At 43.0% G+C, this 24715-nt stretch overlaps 1 protein-coding gene across 10 annotated transcripts in view; it reads right to left on the reverse strand.

Annotated features, from left to right (window-relative positions):
* The window catches only part of BCLAF1 (BCL2 associated transcription factor 1), a 539194-nt gene that overhangs the window by 54692 nt on the left and 459787 nt on the right, over positions 1-24715 (reverse strand). For 6 of the 10 annotated variants that reach the window (XM_069235220.1, XM_069235215.1, XM_069235213.1 and 3 more), the window contains one exon: positions 10551-10700. The exons of the other annotated variants lie outside the window; for them this stretch is intronic. In XM_069235220.1, coding sequence (XP_069091321.1) covers positions 10551-10700 — 150 coding nt within the window. The remainder of the gene's footprint in view (positions 1-10550; positions 10701-24715) is intronic. 10 annotated transcript variants of the gene reach the window in all.

The raw sequence follows: 24715 nt of genomic DNA on the forward strand, positions 1-24715 counted from the left end.
CCAAAATCTACAGGTAGGCACTTCTCAAAAAACACCTCTGTTTTCTTCCAAAAATGTTGATGTGTCCACGTTGCGCTTTGGGGCGTTTCCTGTCGCGGGCGCTAGGCCTACCCACACAAGTGAGGTATCATTTTTATCGGGAGACTTGGGGGAACGCCGGGTGGAAGGAAATTTGTGGCTCCACTCAGATTCCAGAACTTTCTGTCACCGAAATCTGAGGAAAACTTGTTTTTTTAGCCACTTTTTGAGGTTTGCAAAGGATTCTGGGTAACAGAACCTGGTCCGAGCCCCGCGAGTCACCCCTCCTTGGATTGCCCTAGGTCTCTAGTTTTCAGAAATGCACAGGTTTGGTAGGTTTCCCTAGGTGCCGGCTGAGCTAGAGGCCAAAATCTACAGGTAGGCACTTCTCAAAAAACACCTCTGTTTTCTTCCAAAAATTTTGATGTGTCCACGTTGCGCTTTGCGGCGTTTCCTGTCGCGGGCGCTAGGCCTACCCACACAAGTGAGGTATCATTTTTATCGGGAGACTTGGGGGAACGCCGGGTGGAAGGAAATTTGTGGCTCCTCTCAGATTCCAGAACTTTCTGTCACCGAAATCTGAGGAAAACTTGTTTTTTTAGCCACTTTTTGAGGTTTGCAAAGGATTCTGGGTAACAGAACCTGGTCCGAGCCCCGCGAGTCACCCCTCCTTGGATTGCCCTAGGTCTCTAGTTTTCAGAAATGCACAGGTTTGGTAGGTTTCCCTAGGTGCCGGCTGAGCTAGAGGCCAAAATCTACAGGTAGGCACTTCTCAAAAAACACCTCTGTTTTCTTCCAAAAATTTTGATGTGTCCACGTTGCGCTTTGGGGCGTTTCCTGTCGCGGGCGCTAGGCCTACCCACACAAGTGAGGTATCATTTTTATCGGGAGACTTGGGGGAACGCCGGGTGGAAGGAAATTTGTGGCTCCTCTCAGATTCCAGAACTTTCTGTCACCGAAATGTGAGGAAAACTTGTTTTTTTTAGCCACTTTTTGAGGTTTGCAAAGGATTCTGGGTAACAGAACCTGGTCCGAGCCCCGCAAGTCACCCCTCCTTGGATTCCCCTAGGTCTCTAGTTTTCAGAAATGCACAGGTTTGGTAGGTTTCCCTATGTGCCGGCTGAGCTAGAGGCCAAAATCTACAGGTAGGCACTTTGGAAAAAACAGCTGTGTTTTCTATAAAAAAAATAGGATGTGTCCATGTTGTGTTTTGGGGCATTTCCTGTCGCGGGCACTAGGCCTACCCACACAAGTGAGGTATCATTTTTATCGGGAGACTTGGGGGAACACAGAATAGCAAAACAAGTGTTATTGCCCCTTATCTTTCTCTACATTTTTTCCTTCCAAATATAAGAGTGTGTGTAAAAAAGACGTCTATTTGAGAAATGCCCTGCAATTCACATGCTAGTATGGGCACCTCGGAATTCAGCGATGTGCAAATAACCACTGCTCCTCAAAACCTTATCTTGATCCCATTTTGGAAATGCAAAGGTTTTCTTGATACCTCTTTTTCACTCTTCATATTTCAGCAAATGAATTGCTGTATACCCAGTACAGAATGAAAACCAACTGCAGGGTGCAGCTCATTTATTGGCTCTGGGTACCTAGGGTTCTTGATGAACCTACAAGCCCTTTATATCCCCGCAACCAGAAGAGTCCAGCAGACAAAACGGTATATTGCTTTCAGAAATCTGACATCGCAGGAAAAAGTTACAGAGTAAAACATAAAGAAAAATGGCTGTTGTTTTCAGCTCAATTTCAATATTTATTTATTTCAGCTGTTATTTTCTGTAGGAAAACCTTGTAGGATCTACACAAATGACCCCTTGCTGAATTCAGAATTTTGTCTAGTTTTCAGAAATGTTTAGCATTCCGGGATCCAGCATTGGTTTCACACCCATTCCTGTCACTAACTGGAAGGAGGCTGAAAGCACCAAATATAGTAGAAATGGGGTATGTCCCAGTAAAATGCCAAATTTGTGTTGAAAAATTCGGTTTTCTGATTCAAGTCTGCCCGTTCCTGAAAGGTGGGAAGATAGTGATTTCAGCACCAGAAACCCTTGGTTGATGGCATTTTCAGGGAAAAAACCACAAGCCTTCTTCGGCAGCCCTTTTTTCCCATTTTTTTGGAAAAAACAAAATTTTCACTGTATTTTGGCTATTTTCTTGGTCTCCTCCAGGGGAAACCACCAACTCTGGGTACCATTAGAATCCCTAGGATGTTGGAAAAAAAGGACGCAAATTTGGCGTGGTTAGCTTATGTGGACAAAAAGTTATGAAGCCCTAAGCGCGAACTACCCCAAATAGCCAAAAAAGGGCTCAGCACTGGGGGGGGAAAGGCCCAGCAGCTAAGGGGTTAAAACATCAGTGAGGGCATCAATACATGTTTTTAACCCAGTCGCTGCTAGGCCTTTTTTTTGGCTTTTTGGGGAGGTTCGCGCTTAGGCCCTCATAACGTTTTGTCCAATACGCTACCCACACCAAATTTCAGTCCTTTTTTCCAACATCCTAGGGATTTTAGAGGTACCAAGAGTTTGTGGGTTCCACTGAAGGAGACCAAGAAATTAGCCAAAATACAGCGAAAACTTAGTTAAAAAAAAGATTGAATGAGGAAAAAGAGGGCTGCAAAAAAAGGGTTGTGGATTTTTTCCCCCTGAAAATAGCATCAACAAAGGGTTTGCAGTGCTAAAATGACCATCTTCCCAGCTTTCAGGAACAGGCAGACTTGAATCAGAAAACCACATTTTTCATCACAGTTCTGGCATTTTATTGGGACATACCCCATTTTTACTATTTTTTGTGCTTTCAGCCTCCTTCCAGTTAGTGAGAGAAATGGATGTGAAACCAATGCTGGATCCCGGAAACCTAAACATTTATGGAAAATAGACATAATTCAGAATTCAGCAAGGGGTCATTTGTGTAGATCCTACAAGGTTTTCCTACAGAAAATAACAGCTGAAATAAAAAAATATTGAAATTGAGGTGAAAAAAACAGCAATTTTTCTCCACGTTTTACTCTAACTTTTTCCTGCAATTTCAGATTTTTGGAAGCAATATACTGTTACGTCTGCTGGACTCTTCTGGTTGCGGGGATATATATATATAGGGCAGGTAGGTTCATCAAGAACCCTAGGTACCCAGAACCAATAAAGGAGCTGCGCCTTGCAATGGATTTTCATTCTATACTGGGTATACAATTCATTTGCTGAAATATAAAGAGTGAAAAATAGTTATCAAGAAAGACATTGTATTTACAAAATGAGCACAAGATAAGGTGTTGAGAAGCAGTGGTTATTTGCACATCTCTGAATTCCGGGATGCCTACACTATCATGCGAATTACAGAGCATTTCTCCAATAGTCGTCTTTTTTACACACTGTCTTACATTTGGAAGGAATAAAATGTAGAGAAAGACAAAGGGCAATAACACTCTTTCTGCTATTCAGTGTTCCCCCATGTCTCCTGTTAAAGATGGCACCTCACTTGCGTGGGTAGGCCTAACGCCAGCATCAGGAAACGCAACATGGCCACATCACATTTTAACATTAAAAACTGATGCGTTTTTTGGAACGTGCCTAGCTGTGGATTTTGATCTCTTGCTCAGCCAGCCCCTAGGAAAACCTACCAAACATGTGCATTTTTGAAAACTAGACACCTAGGGGAATCCAGGATGGGGTGGCTTTGTGGGGCTCTCACCAGGTTCTGTTACCCAGAATCCTTTGCAAACCTCAAAATTTGGCCCAAAAAAAAAAAAAAAGAAAAAACTTTTTCCTCACATTCCGGTGATAGAAAGTTCTGGAATCTGAGAGGAGCCACAAATTTCCTGCCACCGAGCACCCCCCCAAGTCTCCCGATAAAAATGGTACCTCACTTGTGTGGGCAGACCTAGTGCCCGTGACAGGAAATGCCCCAAAACACAACGTGCACACATCACATTTTCGCATACAAAACAGAGCTGTTTTTTGCAAAGTGCCTAGCTGTGGACTTTGGCCTCTAGCTCAACCGGCACCTAGGGAAACCTACCAAACCTGTGCATTTTTGAAAACTGGAGATCTAGGGGAATCCAGGATGGTGTGACTTGTTGGGCTCTCACTAGGTTCTGTTTACTAGTATCCTTTGCAAACCTCAAAATTTGGCAAAATTCTGGAATCTAAGAGCATCCACACATTTCCTTCCACTCATTGTTCCCCCAAGTCTCCCGACAAAAACGGTACCTCACTTGCGTGGGTAGGCCTCGTGCCCACGAAAGGAAATGCCCCAAAACACTATGTGGACACATCAAAATTACCAAATACAAAACTACCTGTTTTTGCAGGGTGGGGATGCAGGGGATGCCACCTGCGTCTTTGGTCCTGGCCTCAGCAGGGAAACCTACCAAACCCAAACATTTCTGAAAACGAGACACCCGAGGGAATCCAGGGAGGTGTGACCTGCGTGGATCCACCAGTGTTTTCACACCCAGAATCCTCAACAAACCTCAAATGTAGCTTAAAAAAAGAAAAAAAAAAAAAAAAAAAAAAATCACATTTTTCCCCTTTTCTGTGTGGGATCACCACACAGAGAAATTTCCTACCACCTAACGTTCCCCGCAGTCTCCCGGTAAAAATTACACCTCACTTGTGTAGGTGGGCCAAGTGCCTGTGACATGGAAGAGCCAAAAATTTGCCGAAATTGAGGCAGAACCAAAGCGGGTCCAAAAGGGCAGTTTGAAAAAAACAAACATTTTTAAGCTGACAAGTGGGGCAGAATTTTTATTGTTATACATGCAACAATGTTGGGTGGTAGGAACTTTGTGGATTCCTGCAGATTCCAGGAGGTTCCATTACAAAAATGTGTGAAAAATGTGTGATTTCCAGCAAAGTTGGAGGTTTGCAGGGCATTGTGAGTAAACAAATGATGTGGTGTGCATGAGAAGCACACCACCCTGGATTCACCCAGATGTTTAGTTTTCAGATGTGTCTAGGTCTTGTGGATTTTTCTACATGGCAGCGTCCCAAAGTCCAAAAAGTGCAGCCCTCACCCTTTGAAGTAGGATGATTTTGAGAGTCAGAGAAGCTCTCATGGCCCAAATGTAAAACCAAAATCCAAAATAATCAAATGTCCTCTTGCTTGCCGTGGGATAAGATGTTTTAGTGTGCAGGGTAGAGCTGAAAGACTGTTGCCCCCTTCAGCTGGGGTGGGGGCGTAACCGTGCCCACACTGGTTGGCAGTCACCACCCCACTATTTTTTTAATTCCCTGGCATCTAGTAGGCTTTGGGGTGAGGGTATGGCCATACTCCCACCCTCTTTTTTTGGGGGGAAAAAAATAAATAATCTTCCCTGGTCTGGGGAGAGGGGCTTGCAGGGGTGGAAGGGGAAGCGATTCCCCTTCCATCCCCAGCCCAGGGGAGGGGGGTGCTTGACCCTTGAGGGGAGTGCTAGCGCTCCCCACAGCACCGGGCAACCATGGCCGAGGGCAAGACCAGCTCATCCTGGGCACCATAGGGCTTAAGGGCTCAGATGGTGATGACCCTAGAAAGTTTCTGTCAGAACATTGTTTTTTGTTTCAGAGAAAGGCACCTGCAGATCTAGCACTTCAACTGACCTCCAGACCACCTCCGCAACCAAGGCATTTTTCTCCACTAGTGGCCCCGGTTTTGAGCCAAGCTTTGTTTCAGCCCAATAGTACTTTGTACGTCCAAATATAATGTATCAGTAGTATAGCGAAAGAGGGAGCAGCACAATCCTTTCCCCCCTCATCATCAGTGTCTTGAGGGAACCATTTGTTCCTCGGTCAGAATCGGAGTCAAAAAGAGAGAAGCAGCTTCTGGTCGTCTAGTAGTAGATACACCTGGTTAGATTCAGGGGCTCAAACAACTAGTTGTGCTCCTGGGATCTCGTAGCATGACACCGACTGAATTAGAACGTACATTAGCTTGGGGGACAATATGTGTATCGGTACCAGGCGTTAATGTTTTCTAGTGGAATCAGTATTGGAACCTGCTTGGATTTTGAAGCCAATATGGACTGTACTGGAGTGGATACATGCTCAGTAAAGGGTTCCAAAGGGACAGGCTACATCAGGGAAAGACCTGCCTGTGGTAATCCAACTGAAAGCCCATTTGGTTTGAAGGCACGTTAGAGAAGTTGGAATTGCACCAAAATTTTGCAGCTTGACTACTATGCCCTGTAGAGTGGACATCAGCCCAGGGAACACTGGGTGCACAAGGACCAGCTGAGGAATCGATTTTGGAACACAGAAATTTGAATGGGTGCAATGTTCATCTTGAGGCACTCATGCCTTCTCTTTTGAGCGAGAATGGTGGCATGGGATTGAGTCTCACTTCGTCTTTCTATGTTTGTTTGCCCCGGACATCAACTTAGGTGAAGAATTCATGTGGGAAGTGGCTTGCTCAATAAAGTGGCCCTAGGGTCAAAACCAGACCCATTACTTCAAGCAAAGTGGAGACCTGTGCTTCTACTTAAATCTAATCTTGTGGTCAGTGATGTAAAGCTTTGCCTCTTGGTATTGGATCGTCTTCCATTGCAAGACACACTTTTCTCAACTTTGGAGTAGTGCATGGAGTAGAGGCATCAAAAACATACCATGTATATGTCTGTGACTGACATCTGCTCCTGCAATCTTGGCACAGCTTGAAGCATCTGTTTTTGGAGGGGAAAATCACTCCCTGGCATACTGTCTAGACTTTCTGGAAAATGTCAGAAGATTGACAAAAATCTAGAGCAGAGCTACAGATCCATCGGAAGGTGCAGAAAGAAAGGAACTTAAGTCAGTGCAATGGTTGGCACTTTTATGCTGTTGTGCTCCACCACATCCAGGGAAGTAAAGAGTCAATGTGGAACCACACGCCATCATCTGCTGGCTTGCACGAGCACTGCTGCTGTAATATAAAGGAGTAATCTGTGATGGTTATAGGTATTCATCAGAAACTGCATGACTGGCGAACTAGACTGCACCCTATCAGTCATTCTGGAAGCTAGCACTTTCCTTGGCCCATCAGCTGCTGCTTAAGTGCTGAAATGCAACCACATTTGTAATACTTCACCAACAGAAACTTGTGAACAGCTGGGAAGCAGGGTACAATGTAGTGAGAAGATTAAAAGAGTAGTGCAGAGCTCATACCGAAGAGTGTGGTTTACCTGGGTTGTGCAACGCTGATCGAGTCACAGGGACACCAGCAGTAAGTCAACAGGAGGTATCAAGAAGCAGGCATCAAGCTGTGGAGGGCACTTGCAAAATGATGAAGCAGTAGATGTTGGCTCTGTCCAAAATTAAGGACTCTGCAACATTTCCTGTAACTGTGCTGCTGAATACCGGTGAGCAGTGACCCTAGACCGTAGGTGTTTAGATCGCTATTGCATATGTTGATTTGTTCACAAAATGTCTCAGAAGTATAAGGGGTCAGGGGTGTATTCACCCACATCATGTAAGTCTAAGGATCTCTGAAGTTGCCAAAGACTGAGTTTGAAGCACCTGGATTCTGAATTATCTAAAAGAGAGGATTTTACTAAATTCTATGAAATCTCTTAATTCAGATTGTCACACGAAGACAGGCACGACAGACCAAGCTGGAAGAGATGTGAAGGCATAATATTGATAGTAGGAGTCGGCAAAAAGGTGGAAGGGGCAAGAGGATCCCCTAAAAGATCATAGTTGACAATGGCGATCTCCATGTGTGGTTTTAGCAAAGTGTAGTCTGCAGCATGCTCAAAGTAGAGTTGGAGTGACACAAATCACCCACCCACCCCATTCCTCCCTCACCCCCAGCCTCTACACTTCCCTTGAGAAGGAAAATGAGTAGGTTCTGAAAAAGTGTCTACATTTCTGCAGTCCCTGGTGAAGAACCAATGTGGTGGTCTTGGGGAGGGGGGGGGGGGGGGGGGGGGGGGCTAAGGGAAGGGGAATGGTGCATGGGGGTGGATTTTTGGGACTCAGAGGTTGGGGTGGAGCGATTAGGGAATCAACTAAGATTGCAATAAACTAATACTGGAGACATTTCCAGACTCTAACGTATCAGTGCTTGGATGTCTTTTTGGCACATCTGAATGACTCAAAGCCTGAAATCCTCTCACGTACCATCCTTACAAATATAAGATGGGGCATTTAAATGCATAGTGATGGCTAAAGGAACTGCTAATCAAAAATAGCTTTGTCTGATGACACTCACTGTTCTGTTTCAGTCCTGCTCTTTAGATCCAGAACACTGGATGGTATAGTAGTATTTAAAATGTGCTGATTGAATATTGATATTTTAAACTTACAGGTCTACTGAAACTAAAACTGGGCTTGATCCTCAAAAAGCACACAGCCTTGCCAGAAATAACGATTTGCAGCTGTGCCACAGCAAAGAGCAGCCCATTCTCAAGATTCATCACTTAAATTTCATGTACCTGGCTAGCAAGAACCTACCACAAGGAATCAGAATTCAGGGGAAAGCTGGTCTTACAAAACAGTACAAGGGTTTACAAAGACCTGACTATGCAGTCAGAGGTGGATACCATACCATAAATGGTTCTTTATATATATAGGTTTTTATGCATCTTGCTAGCCGGTTCTAAGGGCTGTACAGAACAGAAAGTAGCTCTCAATTTAATAGCATCCAATTTAACAACATTTAGAGAACATAAGGAAGAGTCTATCTCGCCATAATTTGAACTTGTGACCTGTAGTTCAGCAGAAGTGTCAGCAACAAGCATCTAACACCAATCAATCCTGCTGGATGATCTCCTTGAGTGTGATTTGATGTTATCTGTACCATAAAGGAGTCTATAACATAGTCGACCCTCCCTCCCCCCATAGCAAATAAAAAAAAAATCTTAAGATAAGGGATCAAATTAATCATTCCTGAGCAAAACCATCTGTACTCAGTATCTGCAGTCAACTGCGTTTGAAAACACCTTGGAGAGACTGTTCCACAAAGAGAAGAACTGATCCAATTATGTGTTACCAAAACTAGAGATCTGAATGAAAAACGAAGGACCAATACAATAAAACTCAGCATAATCTCCTCAAGTCACAAAAAAAAGAAAAACACCAAAGCAACGAAGCAAAGAAAGCAACAAACAGAAAAAGATGAGTCAGAGTACAGTTTCGAGCATGCGCTTACATGAAGAGGATGCTGCAAACTAGCATAACTGCTCAAATGGTTAGCAATAGAGCAGTCCCTACACAGGTATTGTGGTGGTTGGACTCTCGCTACTAGGAGAGACTGCTGGTTTAGGGATGACAGCACTTTTGTTTATAGGCAACTAGGCCAATCATACAACAGGTAGCAACTGTCAGCTCAACCCTCCCTACCAGCTCACAAGCAGTACCTCACGCATGGACTTAAAGGTGCGACATCTCATGGGAATCATGGTTAAATGGAGATTACCCTTTTCTCACATGAGTAATAAGTCTCAGTCACACACAGGCAATGAAGGAGATGCAGTAAAGTTTTCAATAGGTTTTATTAACCACAACTGCAATCTACTGACAAATGCATGACCTGCAATGATTAGGATAATCAACAATGCAAGAAGCAGAATGGTAAAGATGACAGTCGTGAATACGAAGACCCCCACCATATTGCAATAAACATGGAATGTAAAATATCCCTAAGACCCTAGCATGGAGAACCTAACCTCTAACCTAAAGAGAGCTAGATATGATAAACCTATTCTGCCAGTACTGCGATAAGCGCCCTTCAACCCTTGTTACCTTGGAATGAGGTCTCTAGATTACACTCCGTGGTGACACGAAGGCCAGGTCTGCTTCAAGGCAACGTGCAGCATAGATGGCATGGATAGCATATGGTAGGAATCCCTCTGATAACTTTGTCTGCGAGAGATGTATTTATATAGATCTTGGAGGACCCCTGAGGCAGGTATGTTACCAAACAATTGATAAGGCATGCCTGGGGCAGCAATTACGTAAACAATTCCCTCCAAAAGGGACATCAAGTTCCTGTCACAACTAAGAGGGAAAGGGACATGATGTGAATACCTACGTATATCACTTGTCTTTGACGCTGATAGTGACTTTTTCACAGAATGGCACCGATGACATGAAATCAAAACATCTTCCTAACTATAAACATAACAGCCATCTTGGAAGAAATACTTAAATGCGCTTAAACAGAGCAGGCTAAGTAGTTTAAAAGTCACGAGGTTACAGGGGCACAGGTCTGCAAGTCTGAAAGCTAAGCAAACTCCAGATTCCCAATAAAACTAAATAGGATCCACTACCGTATGGTACATGGCAGCTGTGCTACTGGGCCACTGGTTTCCAAGTGGTTGGTAACAGGAGAGCAAAAACGCTATCAGCTTAGTTCCTCCTTGTAAGTATGATCAGGCGTGCGCTGCATTATCCTACATTATTCCCAGATATACACAAAATATTTTAATAGCAATTCCTTAGCTGTGAAACTGCAGACAGAAAAAGTGAGTGAAGAACTCAGTTAAAATACAGCTAAAGCATATAGAATGCTTCCATAATAAGTCATTAAGTGCTAAAAACATCAAAGTAAAGTGACTTAGCTTTAACACCCACCAAGAAGTACTTCTTGCTCTTCGGGGTATATTCTGGATCCCATTCCTCTTCTGGCGGTCTCTTTGGAAAAGGTGATGGAGTTACGTTTGTTGGGCCACTATTTGTTCCAGCAAAAATTCCTCTTGCTCGCCCCCTGCCTCTTATCCGAAACTGGGGAATAATATTTCATTAACGCCTAGTTAGATTTCACATAAATTAAGTAAGAGCAATTTTGCAAACCGTGATGTGTTAAACAAAAGGTTGTGGTCCGACTAAAGAACACACTCACACAGACATACACCGGAACAGAAAAAAATGATTTTTGGTAAGTAAAATCATAACCATTACATGAAACTATTAAAAATGAATACTACATTTTACAGAGGTTCAGATATGTTTTTGCATATAAATTTTGGGTACACATAGGGTTACTACACTGTCTTCAAGATACTAGGCATTAGAACTAAGAAAATGTTGCTTCCCTTTAACCAGTTTTTCATTTATTGTTCATAGATGTTCTGGTTTGAAATTCCAGGAACCTTAATAAGCACAGTACCTAATCCATATCACTTTAACAGTCCATTCACGTCATATGCTTTAGTCTCTTTGCCACTGAGTGGAAGTGCCTTACATTTTGACTCCAGCATTCAAAAATATTCTTAAACCACACAAGTTTACGCCTGGAAGAGTGGGATAGTTCAACAGGTTCAAGGGTCACCGTTCAAAAAAATAAAGTGGTGCTCAATAGGTCACAAGTTCGAATCCTGGTAAGTTTGACTCAGCCTTTCACCCTCCCAAAGGACAGTAAATAGAGTACCATAAATTGGCTAATAGAAACATCTTATTTACAGTGCTTAAATACAATGGAAGTGTTTTTGAGATGTGCTATCAAATGCTTATTATGCAATATACTAACTTGTTATCCTAGAACTATATCACAGAAATATTTAATGAAGTCCAATACTTGAATAATTCTGCTTGCATATAGTACTGGAACATTTGATATTATTATATATATATATTCGTCCCAAAAGGTCCAATTAAGTCGCGCTTTCTTAATGTCAGTGCCTGCGCCAGGGAAGGACCTTTCCTTTAATTTATTTTCACACCAGCTTGACACTTCTGTCAACGACGCGGCACTCGCAGGATTTTCATAAAATCTTCATTTAATAGGTGAAATAATACCAGACAAACAAACACCAACGTGTTTCGACCTTATATATATATATATATATATAATATATATGGAAAATGTCACTTACCCAGTGTACATCTGTTCGTGGCATTAGTCGCTGCAGATTCACATGCTGTGCACATCCTGCCATCTGGTGTTGGGCTCGGAGTGTTACAAGTTGTTTTTCTTCGAAGAAGTCTTTTCGAGTCACGAGACCGAGGGACTCCTCCCATTTCGACTCCATTGCGCATGGGCGTCGACTCCATCTTAGATTGTTTTCCCCGCAGAGGGTGAGGTAGGAGTTGTGTATGCTAGTAATAGTGCCCATGCAATGGAGTGAATGCGTATGTACATAATGAAGTTTCAAGTAATATATTTACAAATGTACAAATGTGTAAGATCTACTTCTAAACGGCTACAGGCTCCCGGGGAGGCGGGTGGGCACATGTGAATCTGCAGCGACTAATGCCACGAACAGATGTACACTGGGTAAGTGACATTTTCCGTTCAATGGCATGTGTAGCTGCAGATACACATGCTGTGCATAGACTAATAAGCAGTTATCTCCCCAAAAAGCGGTGGTTCAGCCTGTAGGAGTTGAAGTAGTTTGAAATAATGTTCTTAGTACAGCTTGACCTACTGTTGCCTGTTGTGCAGTTAACACATCTACACAGTAGTGCTTGGTAAATGTATGAGGCGTAGACCATGTTGCAGCCTTACATATTTCGTTCATTGGAATATTTCCCAGAAAGGCCATGGTAGCACCTTTCTTTCTGGTCGAGTGTGCCTTTGGTATAATAGGCAGTTCTCTTTTAGCTTTAAGATAGCAGGTTTGAATGCACTTAACTATCCATCTAGAAATGCCTTGTTTTGAAATAGGATTTCCTGTATGAGGTTTTTGAAAGGCGATAAATAGTTGTTTTGTCTTTCGAATTAGTTTTGTTCTGTCAATGTAGTACATTAGTGCTCTTTTGATGTCTAATGTATGTAGTGCTCTTTCAGCTACAGAATCTGGCTGTGGGAAGAACACTGGTAATTCTACCGTTTGATTCAAGTGGAACGGTGAGATTACTTTTGGTAAAAATTTGGGATTGGTCCGTAGAACAACTTTATTTTTGTGTATTTGAATAAATGGTTCTTGAATGGTAAATGCTTGAATCTCACTCACTCTTCTTAGAGATGTGATGGCAATTAAAAATGCAACTTTCCACGTTAAGTATTGCATTTCACAAGAGTGCATGGGCTCAAAAGGTGGACCCATGAGTCGTGTTAAGACAATGTTGAGGTTCCATGAAGGAACTGGTGGTGTTCTTGGTGGTATAATTCGCTTTAGGCCTTCCATAAACGCTTTTATGACTGGTATCCTAAATAATGAAGTTGAGTGCGTAATTTGCAGGTAAGCTGAAATTGCCGTAAGATGTATTTTAATGGAAGAGAAAGCTAGTTTAGATTTTTGCAAATGTAGTAAGTATCCTACTATCTCTTTTGCAGATGCGTGTAAAGGTTGAATTTGATTATTATGGCAGTAATAAACAAATCTTTTCCACTTATTTGCATAACAGTGTCTAGTGGTAGGTTTTCTAGCCTGTTTTATGACCTCCATACATTCCTGTGTGAGGTCTAAGTGCCCGAATTCTAGGATTTCAGGAGCCAAATTGCTAGATTCAGCGATGCTGGATTTGGATGTCTGATCTGTTGTTTGTGTTGTGTTAACAGATCTGGTCTGTTTGGCAGTTTGAGATTAGGTACTACTGAAAGGTCTAGTAGTGTTGTGTACCAAGGTTGCCTTGCCCATGTTGGTGCTATTAGTATGAGTTTGAGTTTGTTTTGACTCAACTTGTTTACTAGATATGGAAGAAGTGGGAGAGGGGGAAAAGCGTACGCAAATATCCCTGACCAGTTCATCCATAGTGCATTGCCCTGAGACTGATGTTGTGGGTACCTGGATGCGAAGTTTTGGCATTTTGAGTTTTCTTTTGTTGCAAATAGATCTATTTGTGGCGTTCCCCACATTTTGAAGTAAGTGTTCAGTATTTGGGGGTGAATTTCCCATTTGTGGATCTGTTGGTGATCCCGAGAGAGATTGTCTGCAAACTGATTCTGAATCCCTGGAATAAATTGTGCTATTAGGCGAATGTGGTTGTGAATCGCCCAATGCCATATTTTTTGTGTTAGGAGACACAACTGTGTCGCGTGTGTTCCTCCCTGTTTGTTTAGGTAATACATTGTTGTCATGTTGTCTGTTTTGACAAGAGTGTATTTGTGGGTTATTATGGGTTGAAATGCTTTCAGAGCTAGAAACACCGCTAACAGTTCTAAGTGGTTTATATGAAACAGTTTTTGCTGAATGTCCCATTGTCCTTGGATGCTGTGCTGATTGAGGTGTGCTCCCCACCCTGTCATGGATGCATCTGTTGTTATTACGCATTGTGGCACTGGGTCTTGAAAAGGCCGCCCTTGGTTTAAATTTATACTGTTCCACCATTGAAGCAAGATGTATGTTTGGCAGTCTATCAACACAAGATCTAGAAGTTGACCCTGTGCTTGTGACCACTGTGATGCTAGGCACTGTTGTAAGGGCCGCATGTGCAACCTTGCGTTTGGGACAATGGCTATGCATGAGGACATCATGCCTAGGAGTTTCATGACTAATTTGACCTGTATCTTCTGGTTTGGATACATGGTTTGTATTACATTTTGGAATGTTTGGACTCTTTGTGGACTTGGAGTGGCAATCCCTTTTACTGTGTTGATTGTTGCTCCTAGGTATTGCTGTGTTTGACACGGCAGAAGGTGTGACTTTGAGTAATTGATTGAGAAACCTAGTTTGTGTAGGGTTTCTATGACGTAATTTGTGTGTCGTGAACACTGTTTTTGCGTGTTGGTTTTGATTAACCAATCGTCTAGGTACGGGAAGACATGTATTTGCTGCCTTCTGATATGTGCAGCTACTACTGCTAGACATTTTGTAAAAACTCTTGGCGCAGTTGTTATTCCGAATGGCAACACTTTGAATTGGTAGTGTATCCCTTGGAATACAAACCTTAGGTACTTTCTGTGTGAAGGATGTATTGGTATATGGAAATATGCATCCTTTAGATCCAGTGTTGTCATGTAGTCTTGTTGTTTGAGCAGTGGGATTACTTCTTGTAATGTAACCATGTGAAAGTGGTCTGATTTGATGTATGTATTTAATATTCTGAGATCTAGTATAGGTCTTAGAGTTTTGTCTTTTTTGGGTATTAGAAAGTACAGTGAGTAAACTCCTGTGTTTAGTTCTTGTTTTGGTACTAATTCTATTGACCCTTTTTGGAGCAATGCTTGAACTTCTAATCCTAGAAGATTTATATGTTGTTTCGACATACTGTGTGTTTTCGGTGGGACTGTTGGAGGGAATTCTCGAAATTATATGTAATAACCATACTGGATAATTGCTAGTACCCAAGTATCTGTTGTTATCTCCTCCCAATGTTTGTAAAATTGGCTTAATATTCCCCCCACAGGTGTTATGTGATGGGGATGGGTGACTTGTGAGTCACTGCTTATTTTGAGGAATTTTGGGGCTTTGGAATTTTCCTCTACCTCTTTGGAATTGTCCCCCTCTATATTGCCCACGAAAACTTCCCCGCTGATATTGGCTTTGGTAAGTGGGCCTTGTTTGTGATGTTGTGGTTTCTGTAGGTTGTCCTCGAAACCCTCCCCTAAAAGGTGTTTTGCGAAAGGTGCCTCTGCTCTGCGGGGAGTAGAGTGCGCCCATGGCTTTTGCCGTATCAGTGTCCTTCTTGAGTTTCTCAATAGCAGTGTCGACTTCCGGCCCAAACAACTGCTGTTTATTAAAGGGCATATTTAGCACGGCTTGTTGAATTTCTGGCTTGAAACCTGACGTGCGGAGCCATGCGTGCCTTCTTATTGTTATTGCAGTATTTACTGTCCTTGCAGCCGTATCTGCTGCATCCATTGAAGACCGTATCTGATTATTAGAGATACTTTGTCCTTCTTCCACCACTTGTTGTGCTCTTTTTTGGAACTCCTTGGGTAAGTGTTCTATCAAATGTTGCATCTCATCCCAGTGAGCTCTGTCATATCTTGCCAAAAGCGCTTGTGAATTGGCAATGCGCCATTGGTTTGCTGCTTGTGCTGCAACCCTTTTGCCCGCAGCATCAAATTTGCGACACACTTTGGGCCTCATTCTGACCCTGGCGGACGGCGGAGGCCGTCCGCCAGGGTACCGCCGCTGAATGACCGCACCGCGGTCAAAAGACCGCGGCGGCCATTCAGACATTTCCTCTGGGCCGGCGGGCGCTCTCCAAAAGAGCGCCCGCCGGCTCAGAGGAAATGCCCCTGCAACGAGGACGCCGGCTCAGAATTGAGCCGGCGTAGTTGCAGGGGTGCGACGGGTGCAGTTGCACCCGTCGCGTATTTCAGTGTCTGCTTAGCAGACACTGAAATACTTTTCGGGGCCCCCAGGGGCCCCGCGGCACCCCCTACCGCCATCCTGTTCCTGGCGGGCGTCAGAATCCCCCATGGCGGCGCAGCAAGCTGCGCCGCCATGGGGGATTCTAAGGGCAGCGGTAAACCGGCGGGAGACCGCCGGTTTGCCTCTTCTGACCGCGGCCGAACCGCCGCGGTCACAATGCCCTGCGGGGCACCGCCGGCCTGTCGGCGGTGCTCCCGCCGACCCTGGCCCCGGCGGTCTTAGACCGCCGGGGTCAGAATGACCCCCTTTGTCTGGAGGTGGTGCGTCTCCCGAGGTATGAGAGTTTGCTCTCTTACGAGCTGCCCGACAACTACTGAGTCTGGAGTTAACTGCGTTGTAATATAAACAGGATCTGTTGGCGGTGGCTTGTATTTTTTCTCCACTCTTGGAGTTATGGCTCGGCCTTTAACAGGATCTTGAAAGATTTGTTTTGAATGTTTTAGCATTCCTGGGAGCATAGGTAGTCTTTGGTACTGGCTATGAGTGGAGGTTAGCGTGTTAAACAAGAAGTCATCCTCAATTGGTTCTGAATGCAAGGTGACGTTATGGAAAGCAGCTGCCCTTGCGATCACCTGTGTGTAAGATGTACTGTCCTCAGGAGGGGACGGCCTGGTAGGGTACGAGTCTGGGCTGTTGTCCGATACTGGAGCATCGTAAAGGTCCCATGCATCGGGATCATCTTGACTCATGGCAGTATGAGTCGGGGAGTGCATCAGTGGAGGAGTTGCTACTGGTGATGTGTGCACTGATGGTGGTGGAGAAGGTGGTGGAGTTGTTTTCTTTGCCACCTTTGCCTGTGGCTCCTTCTCCTTTTCGTGAAAGGCAAGTTTTCTTTTTATTTTAATTGGAGGAAGAGTGGTTATCTTCCCTGTGTCTTGATGAATGTGGAGCCTCCTTTGAGTATAGTCTGGCTCTACAGCTTGAAGTTCCTCTCCAAATCTATGTTTTTTCATTTGGGAGGCCAATCCTTGTTCCTCTGTATAGGAACCTGTTTTCTGCTCAGAGGCTGGATGTTTCGGAACTGAAACTTTTTCGGAGGTTATTTTAGGCTCCGAAGAAACCTTCGTAATTTTCGGCGTGGTGGTGTCTCGATGCCGAATTTTTTCGGTGCCACTGTGACGGTGCCGAAATTTCTCAGAGCCGATGTCTCGGGTCCGAGATTGCTGTGTGGCGGTATCTCGACCGGAGTCGGATGACTTCGACACCAGTGTGCCCTTTTTCAGTGCCTTGGCTCGGTCACCGCTTGTTTGGGTTAAGCCATGGCCTGTTGGCGGTGGCGTCACCTGGGCTTTTTATTGACTTCTCATGAGTCTTATGTTTCGACGTCTTACTCACGGTTTTCGGTGTTTCTTCGGCCTCGAGCTCTTCCGAGTCCGACTCTTGGATAGAGAAAGCTTCCTCTTCTTCCTCGAAACGCTCTTGTTCTGTCGGCGTCATCTGCAGTCTTCTGGCTCTTCGGTCTCTTAACGTCTTTCTGGACCGAAACGCTTGACAGGCCTCACAAGTATCTTCCTTGTGCTCTGGGGACAAGCACAAGTTACAGACCAGATGCTGATCCGTATACGGATACTTGTTATGGCATTTTGGACAGAAGCGGAATGGGGTCCGTTCCATCAGCCTTGAATTCACACGTGGCCGGGCCGACCAGGCCCCGACGGGAGATCGAAAAAACCCCGAAGGGCCACCGGAACTCTTCTAAATTCGGTGTCGATCTGTTGTAACTAACCCGATACCGAACTCAAACAATACCGACGTTTTTTTCCGAGATTCTAACTAACTTTCCAACCCGAAACACTGAGTGAAAAGGAACACGTCCGAACCCGATGGCGGAAAAAAAACAATCTAAGATGGAGTCGACGCCCATGCGCAATGGAGTCGAAATGGGAGGAGTCCCTCGGTCTCGTGACTCGAAAAGACTTCTTCGAAGAAAAACAACTTGTAACACTCCGAGCCCAACACCAGATGGCGGGATGTGCACAGCATGTGTATCTGCAGCTATACATGCCATCGAACATATATATGTATATATATGTTACACACCTCCCCTCAACACACACAGAGCACTCAAAACTGCAGTTAAATGTTGCCACCTAATATAGGCTAAACAGAACACATTTATTTTATTTTAACAATATAAATATAGCGAACTCACCTCAAGTTTTATTTACAAAAATCTACAACCTCAATTTCAACTCTGCTGCATAATAGTAAAATAAAGTTCACACAGAGGAAAATGCAGCCATGTAGGCAGCAGCAATGAAGGCTGAAATTTACAAATTATCTTTTATTCTGGGCATTTTAGATTTTTATACTTTCCTAAAACTATCACCAGGGCGGAGGGTGGGATTTTTATTATTTCAACAAAGACTCCTGCAATGCACAACTAGATACTCATAGATAATCAGCTACAGGAATAGATTGCCCCATCTCCAGTCAGTAAAATGCTAATGAATGGTAAAGACCATACCTACAAAGAACTTAAACCGAACACAATCTTAATGCCAATAGACCCACTTAGAAATGTACTTTACAATCAGGGACAGCAATTGAATGTTTGCACCAACTTCCATGTGGCCTCCTTACAGATATCCAATATTGGAACATTCCTTACAAATACCAGAAACCCTAGTTTAGCCACTGTGGAGTGTGCTTTATATTTACCTGCAAAAAACAAGTATGCTAACCGATAGCATATGTTAACTGATAATACTTAAAAATACCTAAAGACAGTTAATCTAGAACAAGACTGTTTAGACTGGGACATCTTAGTTCTAATCAGACTAAAATAAACAAACGGTTGATAGTTTTTTGCTTAACTTTAGTCTAGACTGAACCCAAGTACTCTCCTCACTTCAAGTGTGTGTACAGATCTCTGCTGGGAGTACAATACAGATGGGTGAGGACTTACTGCATACCAAACACGTCAAGTGATTTGGCAGGCAGTTAGGGATTCTCTTGCTAGGCAGTAGGGTTCGACACTGAGTTTTCTCCTTAGCTATGGCTGCTTGGTATTAGGGGATACTAGAAGGGCTCCTGTGGAACACAATTTCTGATGGACATTGGATTCTTCAAAGCCGGACACAAAGTAGAGTGCGCTACTGGTGCTCGGATTAGGTCTCACCCCTTGCAAAAGTGTTTATAGTTATGTACAATTGTTCACACAGAGGAGGTTACCTACAGGGAACAAGGTTACCTAGATAAACACAAGGCAATATGGGAACTTGGGTCGAATTATTTTGACTACATTGCAGTATAACATGTCAGATTTATGAAGCGTTTAGACTGTGAGCATCCCCACTACTAGAATCATAGTATCACAATGAATCACACTACCTTAAATGAATAAATAAGCATCCTGTTATCCAGTTCAATTTAGATCTGTAAAAACGGATACAGCTGAATATTAAAAATAAGGCACACTTTGGAAAAGTTAAAATACTTCCAATTAAAGTGTGCATGCATTGTTTAGGTACATTAATACGGTCATTAAGGAGGCATGATGCGAAGATCAATATTGGTATGTTCGGGTAGCAAATCAGGAACAGACTCATGGACACAGGTTCAGTTTGCATAGCAGCTTTTGTGTGGTCGCTCAGATATATAAAGAAGTTCTATGTACTGCCATTGCCTCACCCTTTGTAGAACAGTCAGTCAACCTGGCATCTGAATGCCTCAGATTAACATAACTGGAATCATAAGAGCAAGTCTACCTTCTCAAGTGTCCTCAGTCTCCAAAGTTAACACCAAGCATTGCTGCAGGGGGTCTTATGTTTATCCTGGTATTCAAAAAGGATATGAACATCAGCATGTACTCCAGAAGTGAATATATCTACTGAGCTTAAGGTTAAAACTATTTTTTTCACTGGAGACATTCTCTGACAAAATTGTCTTTCAAAAACTGTTCAAAGCAAATTACTTAGCAACAGTTCTCTAGTGTTGGTAGTTTTTGTAGATTCACATGCTCTAATCATTCCCAGTCATCAAGAGTCCAATATTGATGCACAACAGAAGAAAATGCCTCTAACACGTCTTAAAACCTTTAAACCAGCATTTTCTTTGTAGCCCACTCGCCACCTTAAAAATCCCCAAACTGTATCCAATGAGGTAATGTGTTCTAAGATCTAGTCACGCCAGCCCCACCCACTGAGGTCAAAATAGCTCATGTTGAGCACTAGTGCGAAAGGATAAAAGTAGATAGATTTTGACTGTGGAGGAGCAAGCGCCGCATGTGAACAAATACAAGATCAAATACTGTAGTACTCTAGTTATGGGAATATTATTTCTTCTCCTGCACTGAATCTTTCATAGATTCATAGAACTGAATTAGAATACCAAACAATGCATAATCAGAGAAACACATCAAGAAAGGTCGAAGGCGGGAAAGCAGATGTTAATGAAAGACGTTGTGGAGGGCAGCCTGCCCTGAAGAAGACACTTACACCGTCAAACTTCAGGCAATACATTTTTGTGAATGTGTGATGGCTCTTGCATTTTGCCTCTTTGCAAATGTTCACTGGGAGCTGCCACTGCCTCGATCCCTTTAGTCAAATAGGAAGTGTCCTCAGCAGAGGCTGGCAGGTGACAAAAAGTGATAGGTAGCTGCTATCAACCTAACAATCCTTTGCACGAAAAAGGAACATTATCATGGTGCGTCGAAAAAGACCAAGGGCTGGTATTTGCGTCTGAAGTATTCAGTTCTCTTAATATAGAACGTTAGGCAGGCAATCAGTGAGCAAAGAGATCTTTCTGATACTGTTTTCAAAGGACCTTAACACTACTGGTTCATTGATGTGAAAGTCAGTGGGTATGTTAGGGGTGAACTAAGGATGGGAATATAAAGACACTGACCCTGTGGAACCAGAGAAATGGTTCCTCAAAAGTCAAGTGCTGCAGCTCGATAACTCTCCTGCCTGACATGAGTACCAGCAGAAGCTAACTTTCAAGCGATGTACTTGAGATCTGTCTGATACATTGGCTTAGACATGCTTTTCATAAACTGGTAGAGAACTGTACTTGAGTTTCCAGCAACTCAAAGGTGGATGCACTGGTGGAAAGGGTGCAGAAAAGCCCCCTTCATTAATTCTTTGGTGATCCTGTGTGAGAAAAAGAAATGCCCACCCTGAAGAACGCTTGAACTTCGATATTGCACCAGGTGAACTTGGGAGGGAACTGTACATTTGTTTTGAGATCCTATTACAAAAAGCATACAGGAATTCCCTTGCTGTCTGAACGCAAAATTAAGGACACCAGTTAGCTCTGATTTCGTCTTGTAGTCTCACTACTCCAATGTGGGTAAAAAACATATATATAAATCCAACCTTTGGCAAGCCACAGAAGTAAGGGCAGCACCTTGTGCTTCAAACAATGCCTACACTAAATCGTGTTGCAAACTCACCAAATGTCTACTCCATTTGGACTGATTATTTCACTGTAGACCAAACTTGGGCATGGCCAGGATCAGGCAACTTTCTACAGAAAAGATAGTAGTATCACTTTTGCCCCTTTCAGCTTCTCTCTTGCATCATCTTCAGGCACAAAGCTATGTCTGCTCACATTTGATCATCATCCGTCCCAAGAAGTTAGCGAGTTAACACTCCAATAAGTCTGGTAAAAATATAAGTGCATCCCATGAAGGAAAAAAATGTGCGTCTCCCCCAAACCCTGTCACCCTCCTTCCCCTCCTCCCTTTAGGAGCAATACTGCAGTAAACGTTTACAGTAAGTTTCAGTCTCACATTGCCTGGGATTCATTCTGGCCCTCTCCTTTTTGCAAAACTGCTAAAGCTTGTCATGAACGAGGACATTAGCGTTCAAACTTGTCTGTTCATTTCATCTACAGCATTTAAATGGAGTTGAGGAATGTACCTGGACTTAGCCATTCCAAAATCCTGATTCTTTCTACTTTCAGTCATAGATGTAAAAGTGTATTTTGGATCACTGTCTTATTGCATGATCCACTTACATTTTAGCAGTTAGACATACAGTACCACATTTCCCCTTCAAAAGTGTTGTTATTATAGAAAGGAATGGACAATGTATATTATGGCATATAACGGATAGGTCTGAGAAACTGAACAAATATTGCATAGAAAAACAGTATTCTTAAAACAGAAAGGGACATAGTTAAGAAGAGGTGGTTCTGATTTCAGCACCTATCTGAACAAAGTCTTTTAAGGACATACTGACATCTAGCAACAGTACACACATAGGACAGACTCACGCTGGCTAAAACTAACAGCAGGTTTTAGAAGATTGCAAAGTATGTCAAAACGCAGTGCAGTTCAAGAACACAGAAGAAAGGGGAAAATAGACTAAATATATGCAACATCTAAATTGGTTGAGTCATTTTGTGGTTTACATACTAAAGTGCATTTATCCGAATACTTTTACAGGAAGTGCCATCTTTTCGGTAAAAATAAAAGTTTTTTTTATATTTGAGAGCAATCAAACATAGTTATGCAACATATCCAGTAGCCTAGGACTTTCAGGAGACACGCAAAGGCAATGAAAGACATAACATTCTTTGTCAGGCATCATGTAGTGAAAAAGTACACAAGGTGGCAGCAGAGCTGGAACTCAGAAGTCTGGAATTCAGATACATAACTGAACTATACAGTTGATAACCCTAATGCTTGACATGCAAAGAAAAACTGTGGACATGTCTTTTTAAGAGAAGAAAATAAGTTACTTACCTGTAACTGTAGTTCTCCAGTATTGGAATCTTTTATAGATTCACATGCTTGAATCATTCCCCGTCGTCGAGATGGGAGTCCCCGGTATAATTTACACCAGTAGTGTCAAGATATAATAACAAAGAAAAAAGGCCTTAGGCCTCTTCAATTTAACAGTCTATCAGAGTCATTTTGTGAAAAGGACCAAACTTGAGCATCCACCAATCAGGCAACAGCACCCTCTAGAATCCTCCTGAGAGAAGCTCCAGCACCTCAGATTTTCCAAGCACAAGTGCGTACAATATAGGAAAAAAGATAGCGAGAGAGGTGAAGTGAGCTTCTCCGGGGAGGCGGCTGGGTCGCATGTGAATCTATGAAAGATTCCAAAACTGGAGAACTACAGTTACAGGTAAGTAACTTATTTTCTTGCTACAGTATTGGAACTTTCATTAGATTCACATGCTTGAATCAGAGTAGAGAGCAGTAGCTATGCATGTTGTAGAATAATAACATATTTGATCGAAAACACCTTGATACATGAAACCTCATTATATTCCTGCATATAAATCTATATAACTAAAGGTATACCTATATATATATATATATATACACACATATACATATACATACATACACAAATATAGATATCCAGAATGACAAAGCAAAAAGTAACCCAAAACACGTATGTAATATGAATACTATCATTAAAAATGACCACTTATCTGTCTGTCAGAATGTTCTCTTATTCTTGTTTACTTCTTTTTTTTAACTGTGTAAGCGAATATAAAGGATATAAACAATGTGCATACCTGTTCTAGGATGGAGGGATGGAGAAGAGATGGCTCACCTTCACCTGAAGAGATTCCTGAGAACCACTTGACCCACTGCTACCTCTCCCTGAGATAGAGACTCCAAGCAGTAGTGTTTTGTGAATGTATGACAGCTCCTCCATGTTGCTGCCCTACAAATGTCTTGTATTGAAACTCCGGCGAACAGCGCGCTGACGATGAGACTGCCCTCGTGGAGTGAGCATGTACAGGTGAGTGCAGAGGTTTGTCCGCTGCTTGATGGCAGAAGCAAATGGCTGAGGCGATCCATCTGGAAATACTCTGCTTGGAGAGTGGATGGCCTTTCCAAGGAGCACTGTATGCCACGAATAGCTGGTTAGAGCGTCGAAAAGATTTAGTCCTGTCCAAATAGAATTGAACACATCTTTTAACGTCTAAGGAGTGTAATGCCCTCTCAGCCGGAGTGGATGGATGAGGAAAAAAGGATTTGAAGACTGAAGGTTCATTGATGTGAAAGTCTGAAGGAACCTTTGGAATAAAATGCAGGTTAGTGCGCATTAGCAGTCTGTCATGTTTAAGCTGTAGGAATGGCTCTTGAATGGAGAGAGCTTGCACCTCGCTGACTCGCCTAGCTGATGCGAGAGCTACCAATAAAGCAACCTTCCATGAAAGGAACTTGAGAGACGCACGATGGATCGGCTCAAACAGATGTTTCATCAGTTGTGCTAAGACGATATTTAGGTTCGACGAAGGAGGTGGTGGTCTGAAAGGAGGGAAAACTCTGAAAAGCCCCTTCAAGAACCTCTTAATCAGGCGAGAGGAGTAGAGTGAGGGTGAAGCATCCGAACGGCTGTATGCAGCTATCGCTGCTAGGTGAACTTTAATGGAAGAATGTGCCAGGCCAGATTGAGCTAGCTGCAATAGGTACAGTAATATTTCCTCCGGTGGTGAGACCAAAGGGTTAATCTGTCGTTGATGACACCAGACACAGAATCGTCTCCATTTATAATAATAAGTTTTATTGGTGCTATCCGCTCTGGCTTTTGACAAAATATCCCTACATTCCTGTGGGATATT

The sequence above is a fragment of the Pleurodeles waltl genome, chromosome 5, assembly GCF_031143425.1.
Source record: "Pleurodeles waltl isolate 20211129_DDA chromosome 5, aPleWal1.hap1.20221129, whole genome shotgun sequence".
Classification (NCBI taxonomy): domain Eukaryota; kingdom Metazoa; phylum Chordata; class Amphibia; order Caudata; family Salamandridae; genus Pleurodeles; species Pleurodeles waltl.